This window comes from Colias philodice, chromosome 15, assembly GCF_061535455.1.
Source record: "Colias philodice isolate Cphi_HAF_F1 chromosome 15, ilColPhil1 Martin Lab GWU primary, whole genome shotgun sequence".
Taxonomy (NCBI): Eukaryota; Metazoa; Arthropoda; class Insecta; order Lepidoptera; family Pieridae; genus Colias; species Colias philodice.
Genome location: NC_143100.1, coordinates 7,665,520 through 7,685,896, shown reverse-complemented (window position 1 = coordinate 7,685,896; position 20,377 = coordinate 7,665,520). Strand labels below are relative to the sequence as shown.

Here is a 20,377-nt window from a genome sequence, read left to right as displayed (position 1 = left end):
CATTTTGAGGAAAATTATTTTATAACGAACGTGCGTTTCACTTCATCAGCACCATCGGCTATTCTGGCTCCGTTTTTTTATGTTATTAAGTATTTTGGGAACACTTATAGAGTCAAAAAACAGTGTGACCTGCCTCTACCCTCCATACATAAGGACTCAAGCCCAAATATTATAGTTCACAATGATAAGTTAAAGTTAAAAGTAAAACTTGACATTATATTAGATAATAATGATAATATCTAAATTAATGTAAATGTAAACTGTATAAAAACAATGTAAACTAACACAGTAATTAAGAAACAATACTTACAAGTGGACCTCTGATGTTCTATTAATAAATAAATTATTATTATTATATGCAAATTTTGTCTATATAAATAACTAGAGGTCCGCCCCGGCTTCGCCCGTGGTACATATTTCGCAATAAAAGGTAGCCTATGTCCTTTCTCGGGTATCAAAATATCTCCATACCAAATTTCATGCAAATTGGTTCAGTAGTTTAGGCGTGATTGAGTAACAGACAGACAGACAGAGTTACTTTCGCATTTATAATATTAGTATGGATATAGTATAAAATTATTATTAGTCTAGTTCCATGATTAAAAATTCAAAATTGTTAAAACTTTACTGAACTCTCACATTGGATCTACACTACCTACCTTACACTAACTACATAATGTTATAATTTTAGGAAATTAAATTACACTCAGAATAAAGAAGGAATAATTGCACAAATTATCAAACTGGTACTACAATGATAAAAATAATGATAAGTCTCGTATAATTATTATTAATTTAACATAAATTTTGATTGTTATTTATTTAATGTCTTTTTGGTCATAAAATAGTGACAAATATTGACTAAAAATATGTAACAAACCATACAATAATTGTAGTGCTATATCATTTACTCGGATCTATATGAACGACTACCGTGCTTTTGAAATTCTTATTTAATTTACTGTAAAAAATATGTAGTTAACGGTAACTTCGGTTTTATTTATTGAACAATTCAATAACAGTACATCTATTAATAAAGGATAGTTTCCTATGCATTATATCCAGGAAGTAAGGGTCTATCCATGGTCTATCTAATAAAGTAACACGTATTTAAAATAAAAGACTTCGATTTATGCTGCATGATTTTTTAATTCCATCTCTTCCTCAAATCCATCACCACTATATTTTTTTCTTTTATAAGAATTCTTCCATATTTCATAAAAACATACGGTTGCTTGAAATCTGTAGCAAACTAGTAATGGCACTGACACATGAGTGATAAGTGTCCATGCCCATACTCCGTAGAACTGCATCTAAAAAAATATCAAAATATTAATAAAAAATATAGTATTTTTATGAGCGATCAGACAACATCGAATAGGCAATTAAAGATTAGAAATATTAACCTGCAGTGGATGAAATTCAGCTCTTGCATTTTTAACCCGATTTAGAAGCCAGAGCGCAAAGTTTCCGACGAGTAAGAAGGTGACTAGCTGACGACCAGGTCGGTCTTTTCCACTGGCGCAGCGCCGAGACCAGGCGTCTAATACTAGCAGCGTTTGACATGAACTTTGTATAACCGCACAAAGAGGTGATATTATCCTGCCAATTAGATTTTTGGGTGTTAAAATAAATCACAGATTAAGTATTAGTTACTACGTAACCATCTTGTAACCATAATCTAAGATATAAATTGTATACAGAACTATAAACTATACGTTCAGTCTCAATTTTATCTACCTGGTAGCTCTCCTAGACTCTGGGAATCGATGTAAATGAAATCCAGCGCCAATTATTTGAAATAAGTAGTACAGATATACTCCACACTGAGTGATCAGCAACAGAGCATGTTCCAGAGGCATTGCAGATGTCATTCGTCGAAGAGTGAGGGCGCGCATCCGGTGAAGACATGCCCCGGAGGAAAGGGTCATGAGAACAAAAAGTATTGTTTCCCATATGTTTATCTACATAGAAAAAGCAGTGTTTAATGAAATTTAAATAGTAATAAAAATTACATTTTATTCCTAACATTTATTGTTATTACGGTTTTCGATCTCTATTTTTATACGTTTTTGTAAGTTCCATGTAATAGTATTTAGGAGATTGTTATGACACGAAAAAAGAGTTTTTAATAAAAGCTTACTTGTAGCAACGCAAGTTCAACGTGGTTTTCTTTTTGAAACAACCCATTGAAGAGCATAAGGCTGACTATAGTGCCGGCAAGCACAGCGACTCCCATGAATAGGCCCTTATGCGCACTTCCACAGTCCACAGAGAAATGAGAGTTAGACTTAACTCTACCACAACATCTATTCTCATCTTTAACTTGATTATTATATGGCAGTTTTGATGATTTCTGAAATTATTTTTATTACATCGTCTCAAACTTTTTGGTCTGTGTAGCGCATGTCGCGTGTATCGCGGCTGCCGAGTAGGTATACCTACTCGGCAGCCGACCGTCGCGCGACATGCGCTACACAAAGCAGTGTACGGAACCGTTCGAACAGTTTCACTTTTACCGTGGTTTCATAAAACCACACAACATTTTTTTTATTTGTTTTAAAAAATATTTTTGGGTGATTTTATGTACAGATGAATAGAAGTTTATATGTACAATCAATTTAACATAAGTATGTATTTGCTTAAATTTTATATATATATTTATATGGTATTTGTGTAACAGATATTATGCTCAGATGTTGAATTGCGTATATGTACTTGAAAATCCAATCTAACTCACCGATCCCGGTACAGTGCATATATCATTCCAAATAACCGCTATTATTATAGAGCACAATAAGCTGTACTCCACTCCACAAGGCCTTAAGTATGGATTCATAGATCGTATTAAGGGTGTTATCATATCAGACACGTTGCATGTCCAGGCTTCTATCGTAGCAGTTATATTGGAATGTATGAATTCAGTCATATTCAGTTCTCTAACATCTGTCAAATTTTCCAAGGAAGTATCGTTAAATAGGTCTTCTGTGATGATGACTTTGGATGGTCCGGATATATTTGTGTAGCGTAGTAGAGCAGGACGGTCGTAGGCTACAGCTACGATATCGTCTCTTGTTTCTTGAATAACTACATTGAGCCACTCACACACATTAGTGGCTATAAGGTGCATCAAGCCAAATCTGTCTAGTACTACACCACGCATTGGATCTAAGATCTAGAAAAAAAAATAGAAAGCTTTAACCACCGCTTTCATATCGGTATAATAATACGTTTTTTTTCTCTTTATGTGGACAAGGAAATAAATGATAGGTAGGTAAGTATCTTAGCATTGTACAAACATTTAATAAACATTTTTATTGTTATAAGCAGGAACTTAAAGAAACGCACCGCGTCAATTGTTAGTAGGAAGAGCTACATTATTAATATTATAAATATTTAACAATGTGTGGATATGTAGGGATATGTATTTCAATTCTCGTGTTAAACCATTTAGCACGTATAAATTGAGATCGTACACTTGATTTCACGAAGATGGTTAATGTAACTAGAGGCTATTTTTCTATGTTTAATATTGTAATAATCATCGATTATTATCATCATTATTGTGTAAGGTACCTTTAATCTGTACGTATTTAATATTTATGTTTACACCATATTCTTCGACTTTGATAAATAAAATAAAATACTTACACGTAATAAGTAGAACACGTAATATCTTCTTTAATTATTGTATTTCCAAAATAAAATTATTCGTAGCAAAGAATATAATTCGTAGTACAATGGCAATTGTTTACTTACGTCAGTATAAGAGAAAATAAATATTGTTTGGGCAACCATGAATAGTATGCGAAGCGCTGGTTTTAAAGCGACGATGATCAGCTGACAGTCGCCTGAGAGATCAAAGTATTCGCCAAATTGTAGGCACGAGTAAATTATGGACCCCACGCTAAAACCCGCCACTCCCATGTGCAGGTAGAAACTCCCGTATCTTATCCGCTTAACGTTATCTGTGAAAAATTTTAACATGTACAATAGGTATATTACTAGAGGTGCGTTTCAGTTTTAAGTTTTTATGAAGTGGTCGTGATGGTTCATAGTACTTATATTTAATGCCTTAAAATAATACCTATGTGGGTAAGTACTTATTTTCTGGATACTGACATACAATTGATAGCAACAAGTGTTATACAGGTATAAAATTATTATTTTGTTCTTAAATGTATTTTAAATTTCATTATGTTAAAAGTATAGGAATAATTATCTTACCATCTCGTCCATTTTTAGTTATACGAAGATGATAAAAAGTGTATGCTAAAAAAAGCATACTAGTGATGTACAAATACATAGTAAATATCTGAAACAAACAAAAACAGTAACCTCTTGTTAATTGGTCTTTTATAAAATCTTTTATAAAAAAATCAATTTAAAAAAGATTGCATTGAATAAATAACTCGATCGAAGCTTTTCAAATCACATAATTTTTCGTATACAATTTTATATTCCCCTCAAAAATTTCAGATCAAATGGCTACATTGGTTTACCACTGTTAGGGACTTATTTTACAGTTAAGAATAATGCCTAATTCAAGATACCGAATAAGTAATACTTACGTCTGATGTAATGTTGGTGTAGAGTTCATTTTGAATAGTACTCGTGATCGGTAGAGCTAATCCTAGAACTATTAATAATTTCGCATAAAATGCAGACAGCACAACCGTCATTGATTCGCTGGAATTAAATGAGATATTGAACTAATTAGCCAATTGTTCCATAACATAACGACTGGTGAATTTTAGTAAATTAGAATCAGTATTGTGTGTAGATTGTAGCATATTAACCGATGTCTGGATAATTTAATTGCATACCGATAGATTTTGAAATATGAGCAGTAATTACGTTACAATGTGGAATGTACGTAACGTTCTATATTCTGTTTTGGAATACCTTTATTCCATTATTATGCATTTTACATTGAGTGTTTTCTTCTACTTTTCAAATTCATAAAAATCTAATTAAAAGTTACTTCATTTGTGTAATTTGATGAATTTCTATATACACTCTTGAATTCAATAAAATAATATCTCGCAATTTGTAATGGGCCGTTATTATGTACGTTGTATGTAAAAATACCCATACGTCGACTATAAATTATATCGATGACCTTTTCAAATATTATGACTATAAATATATTAGAACCACCTCCTTGACTGACTTACTCTCCATGTGACAATTGTGGTCGGCGTGGGAGCACGGGTATCTGATCGGAACTAGAGCTTGTGCTGCCCGGCAATACCACGCTTAGCCGGGGCAGGTAATGTGGGGGATGCTCTCTGAAAAATATTAAGAAGCTTTATGGTACATACTTTCGTGTTGTTAGGTATGTAAGCAAACTATAATATATTAAATTTTTTACCGTTGATTGAACGTTTATCTGTCATAGAAATAAAATGTTTAAACTGTACTTTAGTTTTTGGGTGAAGGATTTCAGTTTTTGTAAAATCAAACAGAATATAATAAAACAAAACAGAATCGACTTTCGTCATGAATTTTGCATTGCGTTCATCCATTTTTCTTCCTAATCTTAAAGTTTTAATATTTACATGTCTTGTATCAGCTAAGAAAATAATTAATATTGAATTCCTGTAGATAAAATAATATAGCAAATTCTTTCATATTATCATTAATACTAAAAAGTTTACAACATATTAATTATACACGACTGAGCGGAAACGTTAAAGTAAGACGTTGTTTTATTCCGAAGACCGTTTATCGACTAATAGTGGTTTTAATGAAGCGCTCGCAGACTCACCTTTCATCTTCAGGTACAGCCACTAACGGTTCAGATCTCTCCCGCCAGTCCTTGCCTATATTTTGATTGGATTTCTCTTTATTTTTCGCCATCATTTATCACTTATATCGATAAACCGGTTATTAAATTACACGGAGTGTTTTTCTTTCTATCGAATTTAATATATTATGCACGTAACATATTATTATAATCTTGTTGTACATTTACAATCGTTTTATGAAAAGTACATTAGAAGAGATGTGAATACATGAGATGCCAGTGTTAGACTGTATACAGTAAAACACGTCATTAGTGTGCTGGCCGCAAATGCGTATGTGTTAAGAATTACTTCTTGATAATTTATAATAAGGGTGTGAAGTGGTTTAAACAGGACCATGCTTATATTTGCAATAAGTGCTAGGTTTGTTTTTATAATAAATTTAGATTTATTTTATATTAATTTTAGATTTGCCAGACATTTCATGCAAGTCACGTATATGACAGTCAATTGTTTTATGATCTAAATAAATATTCCATGATTATCTAGAAGTGAGTTGTGCGATGGACAAATAATAAAGTACAGTTTCATGGTTGTAGTATGAATACTTATTATTATCAACATTCATCAAAATAATCTTGGTTTTAATTTATCCGAATTTGTTCGATAGAAATAAAACATAAAATATGAATCCAAAGAAGCTGTTTCTTACTTAGTACTGTACTAAAATTTTTATGACCCATATTTAATTATAGTTAAAAAACAGAAATATAAGCCTAGTAAACAGTTAAGAAATAGCTTAGCTAGTTAACATTGCAGAAGTTTAAAAGACAGCACTTGAGAAGTAAGAGCCTTCCAACTTTCATTCGTGCAATCTGCGTTTTCTGCTTGCGTATGTCTGGATTTATTTAGATGTAAAGCTAAATAATAATTAGCGCGGCCGGTGTCACATTCAGACGGTCCTCCTAACGAGCTATACCCCCCACTCTCCTTATCTCCAACACTACGCGCTTAATTAGATGTCTACCTCTAAGCTATCCTTGGTCTTGCTCGATCAACCTTTGCTTCTATTTAATTGACGAGAAAATTTAAACTCTACGTTTATTTTTCAGTCGATGCATCTTAATTTAAACGTTGGATAAGTTAAATCGATTTTGTTACGCGACATATTAATTTGTCTGTGAATGCTGTGTAGTGAAATATCGTAATTTAGACGAACGTAAAGTTAAATCTATCTACTTATATCTCTAAGTAGGTAGAGAGATTTTTTACGAAATTTCGTAAGTTTTGAATTTCGTTAATTCGATTCGACTGAACATACTTATTTTAAAAAGTAAGTTTTTATAATAAAACGGGAATCAATGAAAACCTGATAATTTTGTAAATATTTGTAATAGTCTTTTGCGTCTAATGCACAATCAGATAATAATAAATTTATATCGTACTTTACTCGGCTATAGAAAGTAACGTTTAGTATTCATACATTTGTCAAAGCGATAAAACTAACTTTTACTAACTACTATTTTTGCTAACTTTTCTAATAACTTTATAGAAAATAAGTTCCGTAAAAGTGTCATAAAATGGAATGTTATGTACAAAACGATATTTTATTTTCATTCTTAGAAGTCAGTAAAGCTTTTTTCATGGTATAGACTTAAAAGCTGGAAGCAGCTTAGTTAAAGGAACTTCGTATCAATGTAATAAGGATACAAAATATTATATACAAATATGTTACAAATTAGAATAGGTAGTGATAGTAAATTCTTTGGCAATTTACCTATTAGACCGATTTTTTCGATCTAAGCTTGTTGATGTTTGTCGTATAGGATGGGTAACGTGTTGAGGTCGAAGTTCGTAGCACACTCTATAATGTCTCCTCCTGAAAGGGTTACTTTTCTATAAGTGATACGATTGTATGTTTGTATATGCTCTTCTATATTTTAAATATTTTATATTTTAAATATTCTAAATATAGAGCTGCAATAAAAATATTTTTTCCCGTTTTTCAGAATTAAAAAATCTGTAAAATAGTCCTTATTTTTTACTTTAGCTTTTGGTGAAGTTCCAATTGTGAGATAATTATATTAAATTACTTATCAATACGTTTTAAATCTGCATTTTACTTACCACTCTGCATCCTCTAAAATAATGTCGTCCTGCATCCTTTAAATGTGTTTTTCAATCTACAATATATCATACAGAGAAAGAAAAGATAATTCCAAACAGTATTGTTTGAGACGTATCGTGTATCTTCCAAAACATTATCACCACACTTAAAACGTCTGTAGACAATAGGACGAAATACTATCTGCGCTGTTAAACTGAATAAAAGTACAAAAAGTGACTCCGTGACGTTTCAATCCAGTAATCCCTAAAACACCTGATAGTGTCATCGTCTCAAAGCTTATGTCAACGTTTAGTTTATAACATTCCATCACGTAAGTATATGATTGCATTTCCATACTCCATGTTTTGTTGGGAAAGTTTCTCGCATGGAAAAATATAGTGTGAAAATTAAGTGTCATAAATGTTTAGGTTCTCATAGTTACATGGCTTGTAAATACGTAGTTATAATGCACAAATGACATAGATTTTAATATAATATTAATTCGTACTTTTACAGATCCAAAAATTCCAAATATAATTATATGTATAACGTAGTGATAATTCTTCATTAAACAATCATGTTACTATACTATGTATACTTTGTTATTCATAATTTTCAGGATATTTCACAACTATTTTGCATGCCAAAGATATGAGCTACTTGGTGACTTATACCAACAACAAATAAAACGAGTCATCAATTACCACTTTGTTCATTTTAATTATGGTCTTTAAAATTATATTAGCAACCGAAATATGAGAGATTGCGATTGGACTTTTCAAATGAAATGAACAAATGAAGTAATTATGTAGCCGTAGAGTAAATGCAAACAATTAACAGTGTATTGTTATTTGTTTGTCGTGACAAAGGACAGTATGTGATGTGTTAAGCGCTACGTCACGCTCTACAGAAAACACAAATAGTGTGAAGCCTGTGGCCTCTATACTTTTGTCAGGAAATATTTCACGCTATACATTATGTGATCTGTATAATCGTATTATGAAGTAAAATAACATATTTTATGGAATAGAATAAATACAATTCGTAAATCATTTGTTATAGGTAAATCTTATGTGTCGCAAATATTTTGATATACGATATTTTTATTGAAAAGCTCGCAACAATAGCTTGTGGTTAAAAATAAAATAAACCATACTATATTAATGCTTCTTTTTATTTCTTAATCTAAAAGACATATCATTATCTGTTTAGGTTAAATCTGTCATAAATAAAAGACTCGAATAATCATAAAAATGTATTTATTGAACGTTACACATTTAAGTAAATCGGCTTGTTTTTGAAAGAGTTCTTCCAGATCTCGAACAAGCATATGGTTGAATGAAAGCGGTAGAATATAGCCAATGGCATGGAGACATGTGTGATGATAGTCCATCCCCAAGGTCCGTAGAAATCTAAGTGAGCTGGTCTGAACTCTGCGCGATTCTGAAAAACGTACATAGTTAATAAACTATGATTATTTTATTGTCTTTATCATACATGGACATTTCATGCAATGTTCTCTAGAATAAAATATACAAAGCTAAATAAAATACATAAAAATATTATAAGCGATGAAAAGCTTGATTATGACATAAATAAAATGGGCTGGCATTAAAAAATTGTCGTCTTATTTTATTGCCACTAGAGAAAATCGGCAGGTGAAACATTAATGTTCTAGAGTTGGTATTTTACTTTTTAAGAGCATGTATTTGTGTTAAAATTCATAAGATTAATATAGATACATTAAGTCTTACTTTCTCTAATGTATTTATAGCCCACATGGCCATATTGGCGACTAGCAGAAACGTGACCAACTGTCGGCCAGGTTTGTTACTTCGTTGTTCAGAATTTGCGCACCTTCGCCACCATGCGTCGATTATAAATAAAGTTTGTAACGTAGTCTGTAAAAGTAATAAAAATTAATAAGAAAAGTAGTCTTTTTAACCGATTCAACTGCCTGTTCTTGTTTATCAAGAACTTTTAACATGTTCATTTATTTCTACCAGGTTACCTAAAGCTAATTTAATATCGTTCACCAAATGTTATTTCTTAAATATTTTATTAAAGTACCTGATTCAAAGATAGAAATTCTGAGAAAAATCCTGTGAGACCGGAACTGTTAGAACTATAGAGCGTGTGATGGCATCCTATGAGACTGAACATACAGTAAACGTACATTCCCGACTGGGCCAGGATTAGGAGCGATGTATCCAAGCCCAGAACAGCTGTAACACAAAATACAAACAAAAGCTCAATAATACATTCTGGTAATCGCGATATAAATTATTTGACGCAAAAGTTTTAATTAAGAACTTAGTTATACCAGACACAATAAATGGTTAAGAGAATGTAATGGGTGCAGATAAAATAATAGTGAAATAATTTCTACGCACCTTGTGATTTTCGCTTATAAGGCAATGCTCTCATTTGTTTCATTGCAATTACCGTAGCGAGAATTGATAACGTATATAAGATCAATTCACAAATATTAACCTCGAATATGGCATCCTGAAAAATGATTCACCGTATTTTATTAGCATGAGATGTTCCATTGAACCTTATATTAGACAAATAATAATATAAAATAAAACAATAGATGGATCTAACTGTTTTTGAGATATGTTTGTAGCAACAATTAACATTTACTTTGTCAAATTCTTTCTTTCTTTCTTCAAAATTCATTTTATTGATACATGATTGATACATATAGGTGAAATACTCACAGTAACTGTATTATTATGGTGTGCCAATACGAAGAACATTATAAGGGATATAATGGTTAAGACTATGACAAGAATTCCCACGAATAGCCCTCTGTGGGCGTGTGAGCAATCTACAGAGAAATGATGTAAGGCATTGCGACTTCCGTTGGGTGAACTGACTCCAAGCATGCCCGCTGAAAGCAAAGAAAACCTTTATATAATTTTGATTACTTTTTCTTTATCCCTTATTGACTCATGGCGCGTGTGCTTATTGAAAATTTAATTTCTTACCGAATTGTTGCAGAATTTTTTCAGGTGTAACTGAATTGCTCCGAGATTTGTTCTTAACATACATCAATTTCTTTTCAAAGTCTTCTGGTGTGCATTTGACCTACAGACGTAAAAATATATATTTGTTTAGCAATTTATTTATTTACTTATCGATTATGAAATAAAGTAATGAATTTTTACCTCTTTCCACATTTCATACAAAATAACTGCGCATATGAGGGAATACTCAATTGTGCACGGAAATAGAAATGGTGAAGCATTTTGAACCAATGTACCCATGATATTAGATCTCCGGCATGGCGTGTCTGGGGTTAAATTTTGTGTATTGTTTGATTTAGAGATCATAGAATGTTCCAGATGATGTATTTCGTGTTTAGTTTCCTCTACGAGGACATAGAGCCATTCGCAGAGGTTCGCTGCTATCATGTGCATAAATCCGAATCTCTGAATTAATTTGTTACTGCCGGATTCGATGTCTTTATTTGTAAGGAAGATAAACTGCATCTGAGCTAGAGTTAACGCCATACGAAGTGCAGGAGTTAATGCCGAAAGAACGGATCGACATCTGTCTTTCATTTCAAAATATTCACCGAATTCTAGTCCACTGTATACCATTGATCCGATTCCAAAAGCTGAGAAATAATAAAAAATTAATAGGTAATTGTGGTATGGTGTTTATCATTATGGTTCTTTAATGTAAAATGGTTTACCAATAGCACCCAATCTTAAATAGAAACTTCCGTATCTAGTAATTGTCTCTTTTCGTTTTAGTTTTTCGTTGGGAGTCGCTTTTCCCGTACTTTTGTCATCTTTATCAATTACTCCTGTAAACATGAAGGTTCAGGTTGAAATAAATCTGAACAATGCCACATTTAGTTAACGACGATACAAATAGGAAAACGTTAGTTGTATACATAAGAAGGTATTCTTGGATAAAGCAATTATGCAAACGAGATGTGTTTTTAATGTCGCATTTTGTTACGCAAATGCGGCTAATTACTACAGTTGATATTTTTATATTAACGAACATGGATTCTTACCGTGGTCTTGAATTATCATCGTCACCGCTTTCTGACGCATAATATTCGCATATTGAAATATCACGAACAGTAACGACACTAAATACAAATATAAATAAAATCCCTGAAAAGAAATTGTTGTGTAAATAAGCGACGGTTAATAAGTCTAATCATCTTAATGTACAGTACAATAGAAATATACATAAATCATATATAAGTAGGTATGAAGTATCATAAGTAAGCTCAATAATGAGTTCCTTTAGAAAGCTATTACCGATCTCGTTTGAATACAGCAAAATGAAAAGGAAAATAAAATAGTAAGTATTTTACCTGGTAATAGGCATCTGGGACACCATTTGCGATAACTTCCGTCACAGGAAATGCTAGACCGAGAACTACGAGCAGCTTGGCGTACAGCGCCGACAATGCCTTACTGAGAGCTTCACTAGAAAACAATACATTTTTATTCTAATTAGTTCTAAGAATATGTAAGACCTATATGAAATGTATTTTTATTTAAAGTATTTATTCATCTTTATAACCAATTAATTAAAACAACAGAAAAGCGACTGATTAAAGTCATTTGGGATATTTTTAAAACTACGCAACGGATTTTAATGCGATTTTTTAAGAAAGAATGGTGCTGGCAGCTGGAGGAAGGTTATTTGATGTAATTTGCTAAGTTTTAGACAAAGCGGGCCGCGGGTGGAAAGATAGAAAATGAAGATATTTTCTATATCGTTGTAAGCGGAACCGATTTGTTTGACATTTGATAGTATACACACTGAAGATTATTACTTCAATACATTGATATTATATTGATATTATATATTGATATTATATTAACCTTCCCTAGCGTTGATTACCACCGTATATTGACGAATAAAGGACCCTTTTGAATCGATTTGACGCGTAGATGCGCTTGGCTTTGTGGATAGTGTAACACAATGTCTTACTTCAACTGATGTCTGCATTGTTACAAGAAGACAATGATCTTTCGTACTCGAACATATTATGTATATACATATTGCTTAAGTATATTATTGAATTCTGATAGATCTTTACTATAACGAACAATATATTTTGATTATACGTCCACTTCTATATGATATCAGTGTATCCTAGTGAGCTTACCGTTGCACTAGATCTGAGGTCTATATATATGTTTATGCGTTGGTTATGCTCACTGTGAAGTTAAATATCTATGAATAATGCTATTCAAAACCGTTATGATATCTTTTTCAAAGTATATTATTTGTTGTTGTTGTTTGTAACTTAAAAGTATGCTTTCAACTGTTTTAAATATCGTATTAAAGTAATGTATAAAGAACCTTAGTAAAGAACATTATAAATTGAGTGAAAATTGTCACTCACAGCTTGTACTGAGAGTTCAGAGTTTTTTTATATGAAAAACTGATAATTAAGATTATTTTGAAATGGTTTCAGTTAAATCTAACATAACATACGTGATACATTAAAAGTATACATTAAAAGAAGAGTTCGACGTTGCAATTCCACTCAACAATTTTAAACAGTATTATTTAAGCAGAAGTTGAGACGAGCCTATGATTTATATCTTCATTGTTCAATTAATTATACTTTATATACTTACTGTCCCAAAATCTCCGCAGATGATGGCGGTGCATCATGAGTAGAGGCCATGGAGGTCCGAGAGTGCGGTGACAGCTCTGAGAGGAAACGCCGTTGGGTTGCAGCACATAGCGCTAGAGCCTGGGACGGTCTGCGGAATGCTGCTATTATTGCTGACGGACGCCTGTATAAAATAAAAGAGTAGAGTATGCTACAGTTAGTTTTACGGGTTTAATGAACTTAGTTGTCGACTTCGTTCTGCGTATAGTCTTGTATTCACGGTCAAAAAAGTTAGTTTTACAGGTTTTAATCGTATTGTCGACTTCATTGCGCATATGAAAAAAGGAAAGAAAAATGGATAGCCTTAAACCTAGCTGATATAATTATTATATATGTTATAACAAAGAGGATTTAAAGCCTTCATATATTTTCAAAGAAGTGTCGGCCGTGTCGGAGCCGGTTATTAACTAAACAGACGTAAATACATTTCAATTCTCCTTTACAATCTAACTTTACACAGTGTGTTATTATTATTCGTTATTCTAGAGCCTAATTCTAGTGAGAAAATTTATCTTTTATAAACTTTACCTTGTGTTGAGATTTGCTGCTACTTTAGCATCAATGTCGCATGACATACGTCGGCTGTTTGGTTGCGAGTGGGAGTTTTGTATGAGAGGCTCTGCAGCATGGCCCAGCATGGCCCGCGTTCGTTCCCGGAGTCTTGTAACATCAGAATATGAAGACTCATCACTGTAGAGTAAAAGTGAACATGCTGTACAATGTGTTGTGTAAATCGTAGTTTTCATGTAATAAATAACAATGAAACATAAAGTTGAATTCATGATAAATTTGAATATGAAGAAATAAGTACATTTGAAAATTATAAGCACTTGAATTTCTATATCAGATGGTAAAAAAGTTCCTCAAGGAAGTTAGAAGCTATAAAACTTTCTATTTCTATCAAGTAAGGAAAAATTGTTACCAAACCGGCGGAACAATTGGATGTAAGTATTATATTTTTTTTCTTGCAAAAAATCAATGATTGGTGTGAAATAAATGTCGCACATAACTAGAACTGTCGATTATCTAGTTAACGGTCGTATAATCATATAACAAATCGTAACCCGAGCTATAAATACCTGTAAGTAATAGTAATAACTGCAGTTAATGTTATTTTTAAACTGTTCCCTTAACACATAACAACTCAGAGCGTGAAACGAACCAGGGAGATTGTATTAACCGGCACAAAGCAGTCTATCAAATGTCATAAATATTTCCGAAGCTTTGCTGCTGCCGTTATGCATCGAAATCTCTCTGTACACATTCACACTTTTCATTCTGCATAACGTGTTTCGATGCGATTTTGTTTGGTTTGATTTTCACAAAATATACGAAGAGAATCTGTTACTACATATGTTTAAATATCTAAATAACTCCAGACATGGAAAACCGTCTCTTGAATAGTTAGTATATAATTCAGATCTATTGCTAACCTAAAATATTATTTAATATAATAAATGCTTTTTATACTATTTCCAACAAAATGTAAGTTAGGTATAGCTATAAGTTTTGTGTTACACTATACATAGAAGTATTGAGCACAAAATCTCTGAAATCGTTCCTGGAAAAATCCCTCAAAGCTACGTTGGCTACTCACTATATCCATTGAATATATATGGTTAAATAATACACGAACAAAGTTGAGTAGCTTTTACGAAAAATTTATTTCCTTTCAAAATAATAAATGTTCGAACTTTTTTACTGATTCAATTAGGTTTGTACGTGTTTTAATATGAGTCTCGGTTAAAACTATATTATTTATTGTTGTTTATATATGTTATTAAAGGGGTAAGTTGCAGTAAATTTGCACAAATGCTTTAATCTACCGGCAGATATGCGTGCAACTGATCTCAGCGATAAGCCGCAGCCGCGAGGTTCAAAAGAAAATACATTATAACAGAAACTTTAATTAAGTTTAAACATTGAATCTTTTTATGGTTTACATTTTCTGAAATTCTGCATATTTTTACGCATTTATATATTTTATGCCGTAAGATTTTTAATTTGATGATGATTAATTGTTGTCCAAATACAGCCATTATCATTTATTTAGTTATTTAAGAGTACCTTATTAAATAACTTAATAAATGGTAAGGATATTTTTTTTACTTTTTTGATAAAATCATAATCTTTATCATGATACTGTATAAGTAATTTGTTACTACCAATTTTGTTAAGTGATGTTATATAATTTGATCATAGTTAATAATAATTATAGGCTTCATATTTCACTCGGGTTGACACTTCAAAAGAGTGTTTAAATGGAACAAGTCTCATTATTAAGTATTAAACTTGTTCAAATCACAGCATATTCTAAAAAAAAGTTGCATTATGTATTACCTGTCGTTGTCATTGTCATTTTCCTCGTGAACTGTATCCATGTCAGTAATGGTGATGGTAGGACGAGGTTCGCTCGGATCGCCTAGTGAATTCCGTTTGCCGGGACTCATCTGTGGAACAAACTAATATAAGTATTCTTCACACGAAACAACAAACGCGAATAATCAATAAGCGCAAAATCATACTCATACATCTCAATTTTTAACAATAGAACGCTCATTAACTTGTAATGTTTTGACGTTATTTGAAAGGAAACTAAAGGTATTGTAAAACAAAATACAAACGTAAAACCGTACAATAACACCGCCTATGGAAATAGCCACCTACCTGTCTATTAAATGTTTGTTAGATTTTTTCCTGCAATATTTTTTCATTGCCCTAATCTCCAACGAGATACTGTAGCGCTCACCGTTGGTAATTGAATTGACACGGCACATCCAAATTGCTTCTAGCGAATGTTTTTGCTTTATTTTTACATTTTTCAACGCTTCAACTTATACGTTCAGCTCTTGGCTGAAGTCACGCGTCTCCGATAAAAGCAAAAGTATACTAATCGCAACACTGAACACAAAGATTTTGTTTACAGCAGTGTGGAGCGGTTATGTCAGCCGTCTACTTAACGGTATTATGGAGATAATCATTGATCCTTGAAACTATATATCTTCAAGATATCTCCATTCACCTAAAGATTCTCTCAGTATATAAAATTATAAAACATTTTAGCTATCTGTTTCAAGGGCGAATGCGTATGTAGGTACTATGTATGGTTGTTACTTGTTGTAATAATTATGAGCATCATATCAATACGCACGCTTTTAGATCAAAAATATTTATAACAAGATTGAGATATAGAAGAAGATATCCTTGTGATGAATTCTAGATATAAACTCATTTGCTTTTGCACATGCAAATACCTTCGTTTAAAACCGTTGAGTTGGTTATATGACACTAAAAATAACTTTTTTAATACGATCGATATTCAGCCCCTTTTTATTTCAAGATATTTACGGATTAAGTAGACACAAGCGTGTGTTAGTTACAAGGAGAAAAAGTCTTACGTGTTGTAAAAAGTAACAGAAATTGTCTGTAGCAACATTTTTGTTTTATTTTAAGTTGTGGTCCTGGAAAATTATCTACGCTTTAAAGACGATTGCAATGTTATAATTATTAAATGTTTATTCTAATAGAGACAAAGATTAAAGAGTAAGTTTGTTTGTCTTGTGTCCGCCGGGCGGTCCGCTCTAAGGTTGTTAGGTTGTTGAATAAGTTTCTGAATTAAGAGAACTGAAAGTTTTCTCATCTCGAGATTACAGCAAAGTGTTTACCGTTTGGCTGTAGGATGCGGCCGCGACGCGACACCCCTCCTTAGTCATGTCTACTAACATTGTTCTCGATATTTAATCTACATTTTTAATTATTTTTCATTTGAAAACTCATTTAAAATAAATAAAGAGATAATTACTTTTAAAATGTTATAGGTTAGACCGTTAGAGCTAAAGTCAGTTTCTATGTCACGTTGTTTGCTTTATTAAAACAAAATGTTAGATCTAATAATCACAGTAAGATACTAAAGCTTATAATTTTAATAAGTTGTAAAATTGAATTATTAAGATGGTATGAAATGAAACTTTTCATTTAATTGTGCTATAACAATAAAAATCAACATCGAATTGGTATAACCAAAACATATTTCCATAAGAAATATTCGCAATATATCGATATAACAGCGCAACCCTATCCGTAACATTCTTGGTATTTTCATAAAATATTTGCCTGAATATCGCACCTGATGCTATGTCGCTGCACTCTAAACTCACAGTGATTCACGTAAACAAAAAGCCGCTAACAAATATTAGGAAAAGGGCCGACTTGGATGTGTTGCCATTCACGAACTTGATAAAGGAGTTTGGAAAATTGGAAAACACCCATTGATGTTTTATTATAACTTTTAATTTTTGTCTTTAAATTTTATATGGAATAAATAGAACGGATATCAAAAGTATGAGGTTTTGCAATTGTGAATTTCATCGAACTAATTATAAATAGGTAGTAGGTAATATGAGTAAATAGTAGTCGATAAATATTTCGTTATTTAAATTTAAAATGAGATTGTTTGTAAGTATATATGGTGTCTATTGTGTTACTAATCTTCTAAGTATATTATAGTGATCTTTGGACGATGCAATCGCTCTGTATTGTCCGCGTTTATAGATAATTCTAAAATACATACACAGAATATATAATTATTATACATAGATTGTATATCCTCTGTCCTCCTTCTAGTGGATTTCGTAACAGGACTTTTATTATTAGTTTAAACTCGCGTACAAACGCACCTCACAACTTTTGACGCTTAATGCCAGCTAGTAAGAATACCTCTTCACCTGAAGGAATAGGTAATTCCTTCAGGTGAAAAAACAACATTAAGAAACCGCAAAATATTACGAAGCTTTGAATTTCTGCACTGACTAATATATCCTTTCTAATCTCAGAAGCAAGAAATAATATGAATGTTTGTATGCACGCGTACTCTAAACATCTTTTTATTTCAGCTCAGGTGAGCGATGCAATTTATACATTCTTCTCTTAAATTTGCTTATTAAAAGTAATTAGGACTTATAAGGTCTATTTAGCTTTTACAGTCGATTTATTATTTTACCTCCTTGTAGGTATAACCTTGTGTATTCTTTATTTACATAATATTACGGTTGTATGGATGAGAAATGAGGAAAAATAAATAAAAGAAAAATTGTATGAAATTGTTATCTGTTTGTTTCAAGTCAGACACAAGTTTGTTTTGACCAATAAAGTAGGTATGTTATTAAAATGTTTATTTCGTGTGAATTGATATGAAAATAATATTACGCGGCATTTTAGCACGTCGTGATGTGCCTCAATTTGCACCAGGTATCAATTTACATAAATCCCTTTGAAAAGGTAGTGATGACTGATGACGAAGATGAATATTTATTGATATTCAGGTATATGTATAACTTGCAACTTCGCTTAACCAAATATGTAATTAGAATAATTTAACCTCATTTATAAAATAACTAAAAGAGCTTTTAATAATTATTAGCTACGAAAAGTATAGTGTACTCAAACTTTGTAAAATCGTAGCGCTTAAACTAGAATTTGATTTAACTTAATTCTATCCTGTAACAATACAATTATATTTCTTGTTAAAGTTTTCAAGATTCTAAATTCCTTAAGGCATGTAGAGCACAATGATTTCAAAGGAATTAAATCAAAACTATAAATTAAAAGTGAAAAACAAACATTTTATAATTAATCTTACATTTGCACATGTAACAACAAAGAGAGATTTAATAATAAAGAGAGATTTCAGAGATTTTTCATATTTGTTTTTTGTTGTAAAGACTCTAGCAGTTATTTAAAATCAAAATTGAGCATATTTGAACATAAACTTTTGATGTGAATACACAAATGCACTGGATACTATACTTAAAAAAATTACAAGCAACATGTAATTATTAATTTAGAATGAATAAGTTATGTAAGTATTTTTTTAATTATTGTAAGTTTTATTGGCAAAAGAATTTTCTATCAATCTGTATAGAAAGTCAATATATTTCCTAGCAATTGCAAGCAAACACACGTATTTTATCTATTCCATCATCGTCATAAGACTTATATTATCACATTAAATTGCACTCACAATAAACCTAATATAAAAATTATACAACATTATGTCTAAGACGAAAGATTAGTTAAAGGTATGTACATGTAAAACACGAGGGCAAAATAATAAACATTTCATATAATTATGGCTTATAATATTATAAGAAAGATCAATGTTTAATATTATCCCAGTGAGTAATTTGTTTATTTAACTCTGTTTATTAAATAGTTATAAATTTTAATAAAATTATTTTTTGAAATCATTAATACAGTATACCTAATTGATAAATATTATTGTATATTTGAATTAATTCTTTAGTCAATATCATTATTTAATAATATAAGAATTTAAATTTAAGAAATATTGCACTTACTTTGAATTTACACCAACTCTTTCTTCAAATATTCTTAATAATATTTACACAATATTTGGCAGAATACACGACTAGTTGCTTAGATATAATTTCCTGGGTGTACTCGATCCATTACTACATTTTCTACTGGTTTTTGTGCGTTCATATCGCAGCGACCACAGACTTGCTAATTACCGGTCAAATGTGGCTACTTGACCACATTTTTTTACTTTTTCTTAACTAACTTATTTATGTTAAACTTTTATTAACATTTTATGATTTGTTCATGTCATGAATGATTTCATCATTCACTTTTACTAGGTATTTCTTTAAAATATATTGAATCTGAAATTATTTACAAATAAACGTAATACAGGTCAAGTTGACACTGATGTGGTATCTTGACCTTGCACATCAGTTTTCATAGGTAGATGCTTAACATTCTTGTTTTAGGCTAAGTTGCTATTACTTTTTAAGTCTTCGACTTTTTAAATATTGCAGCCCGAAGCTTTACAATAAACTGTTA

General features: G+C 31.4%; 2 protein-coding genes across 5 annotated transcripts; both read right to left on the bottom strand.

Moving 5' to 3' along the window:
* Window positions 1–1,130: 1,130 nt before the first annotated feature.
* LOC149482348 (proton channel OtopLc-like) lies at window positions 1,131–8,026 on the bottom strand. Of its 2 annotated transcripts, XM_089704247.1 has the most exons (11): window positions 7,875–8,026; window positions 7,525–7,626; window positions 5,178–5,291; window positions 4,572–4,689; window positions 4,228–4,315; window positions 3,760–3,968; window positions 2,741–3,175; window positions 2,144–2,356; window positions 1,741–1,964; window positions 1,407–1,602; window positions 1,131–1,313 (listed from the first exon to the last, which is right to left on the bottom strand). In XM_089704247.1, the coding sequence occupies exons 1-11, from the start codon at window positions 7,907–7,909 to the stop codon at window positions 1,131–1,133; spliced, it is 1,917 nt and encodes a 638-aa protein (XP_089560373.1). In that variant the 5' UTR covers window positions 7,910–8,026. The 2 variants fall into 2 exon arrangements, with proteins under 2 accessions (XP_089560373.1, XP_089560374.1); XM_089704248.1 differs by lacking the exons at window positions 7,525–7,626; window positions 7,875–8,026 and adding an exon at window positions 5,771–6,023.
* A 1,070-nt stretch (window positions 8,027–9,096) lies between these two features.
* Window positions 9,097–19,970, bottom strand: LOC149482347 (proton channel OtopLc-like). 3 transcript variants are annotated; one of them, XM_089704206.1, is made up of 14 exons: window positions 19,873–19,970; window positions 15,857–15,966; window positions 14,045–14,206; window positions 13,479–13,640; window positions 12,197–12,311; window positions 11,888–11,990; window positions 11,558–11,671; window positions 11,028–11,479; window positions 10,848–10,947; window positions 10,578–10,750; window positions 10,248–10,362; window positions 9,925–10,079; window positions 9,609–9,755; window positions 9,097–9,297 (listed from the first exon to the last, which is right to left on the bottom strand). In XM_089704206.1, the coding sequence occupies exons 2-14, from the start codon at window positions 15,964–15,966 to the stop codon at window positions 9,124–9,126; spliced, it is 2,082 nt and encodes a 693-aa protein (XP_089560332.1). In that variant the 5' UTR covers window positions 19,873–19,970; the 3' UTR covers window positions 9,097–9,123. The 3 variants fall into 3 exon arrangements, with proteins under 3 accessions (XP_089560332.1, XP_089560330.1, XP_089560331.1); XM_089704204.1 differs by lacking the exon at window positions 19,873–19,970 and adding an exon at window positions 16,184–16,429; XM_089704205.1 differs by lacking the exon at window positions 19,873–19,970 and adding an exon at window positions 16,266–16,429.
* Between the last annotated feature and the right edge of the window lie 407 nt (window positions 19,971–20,377).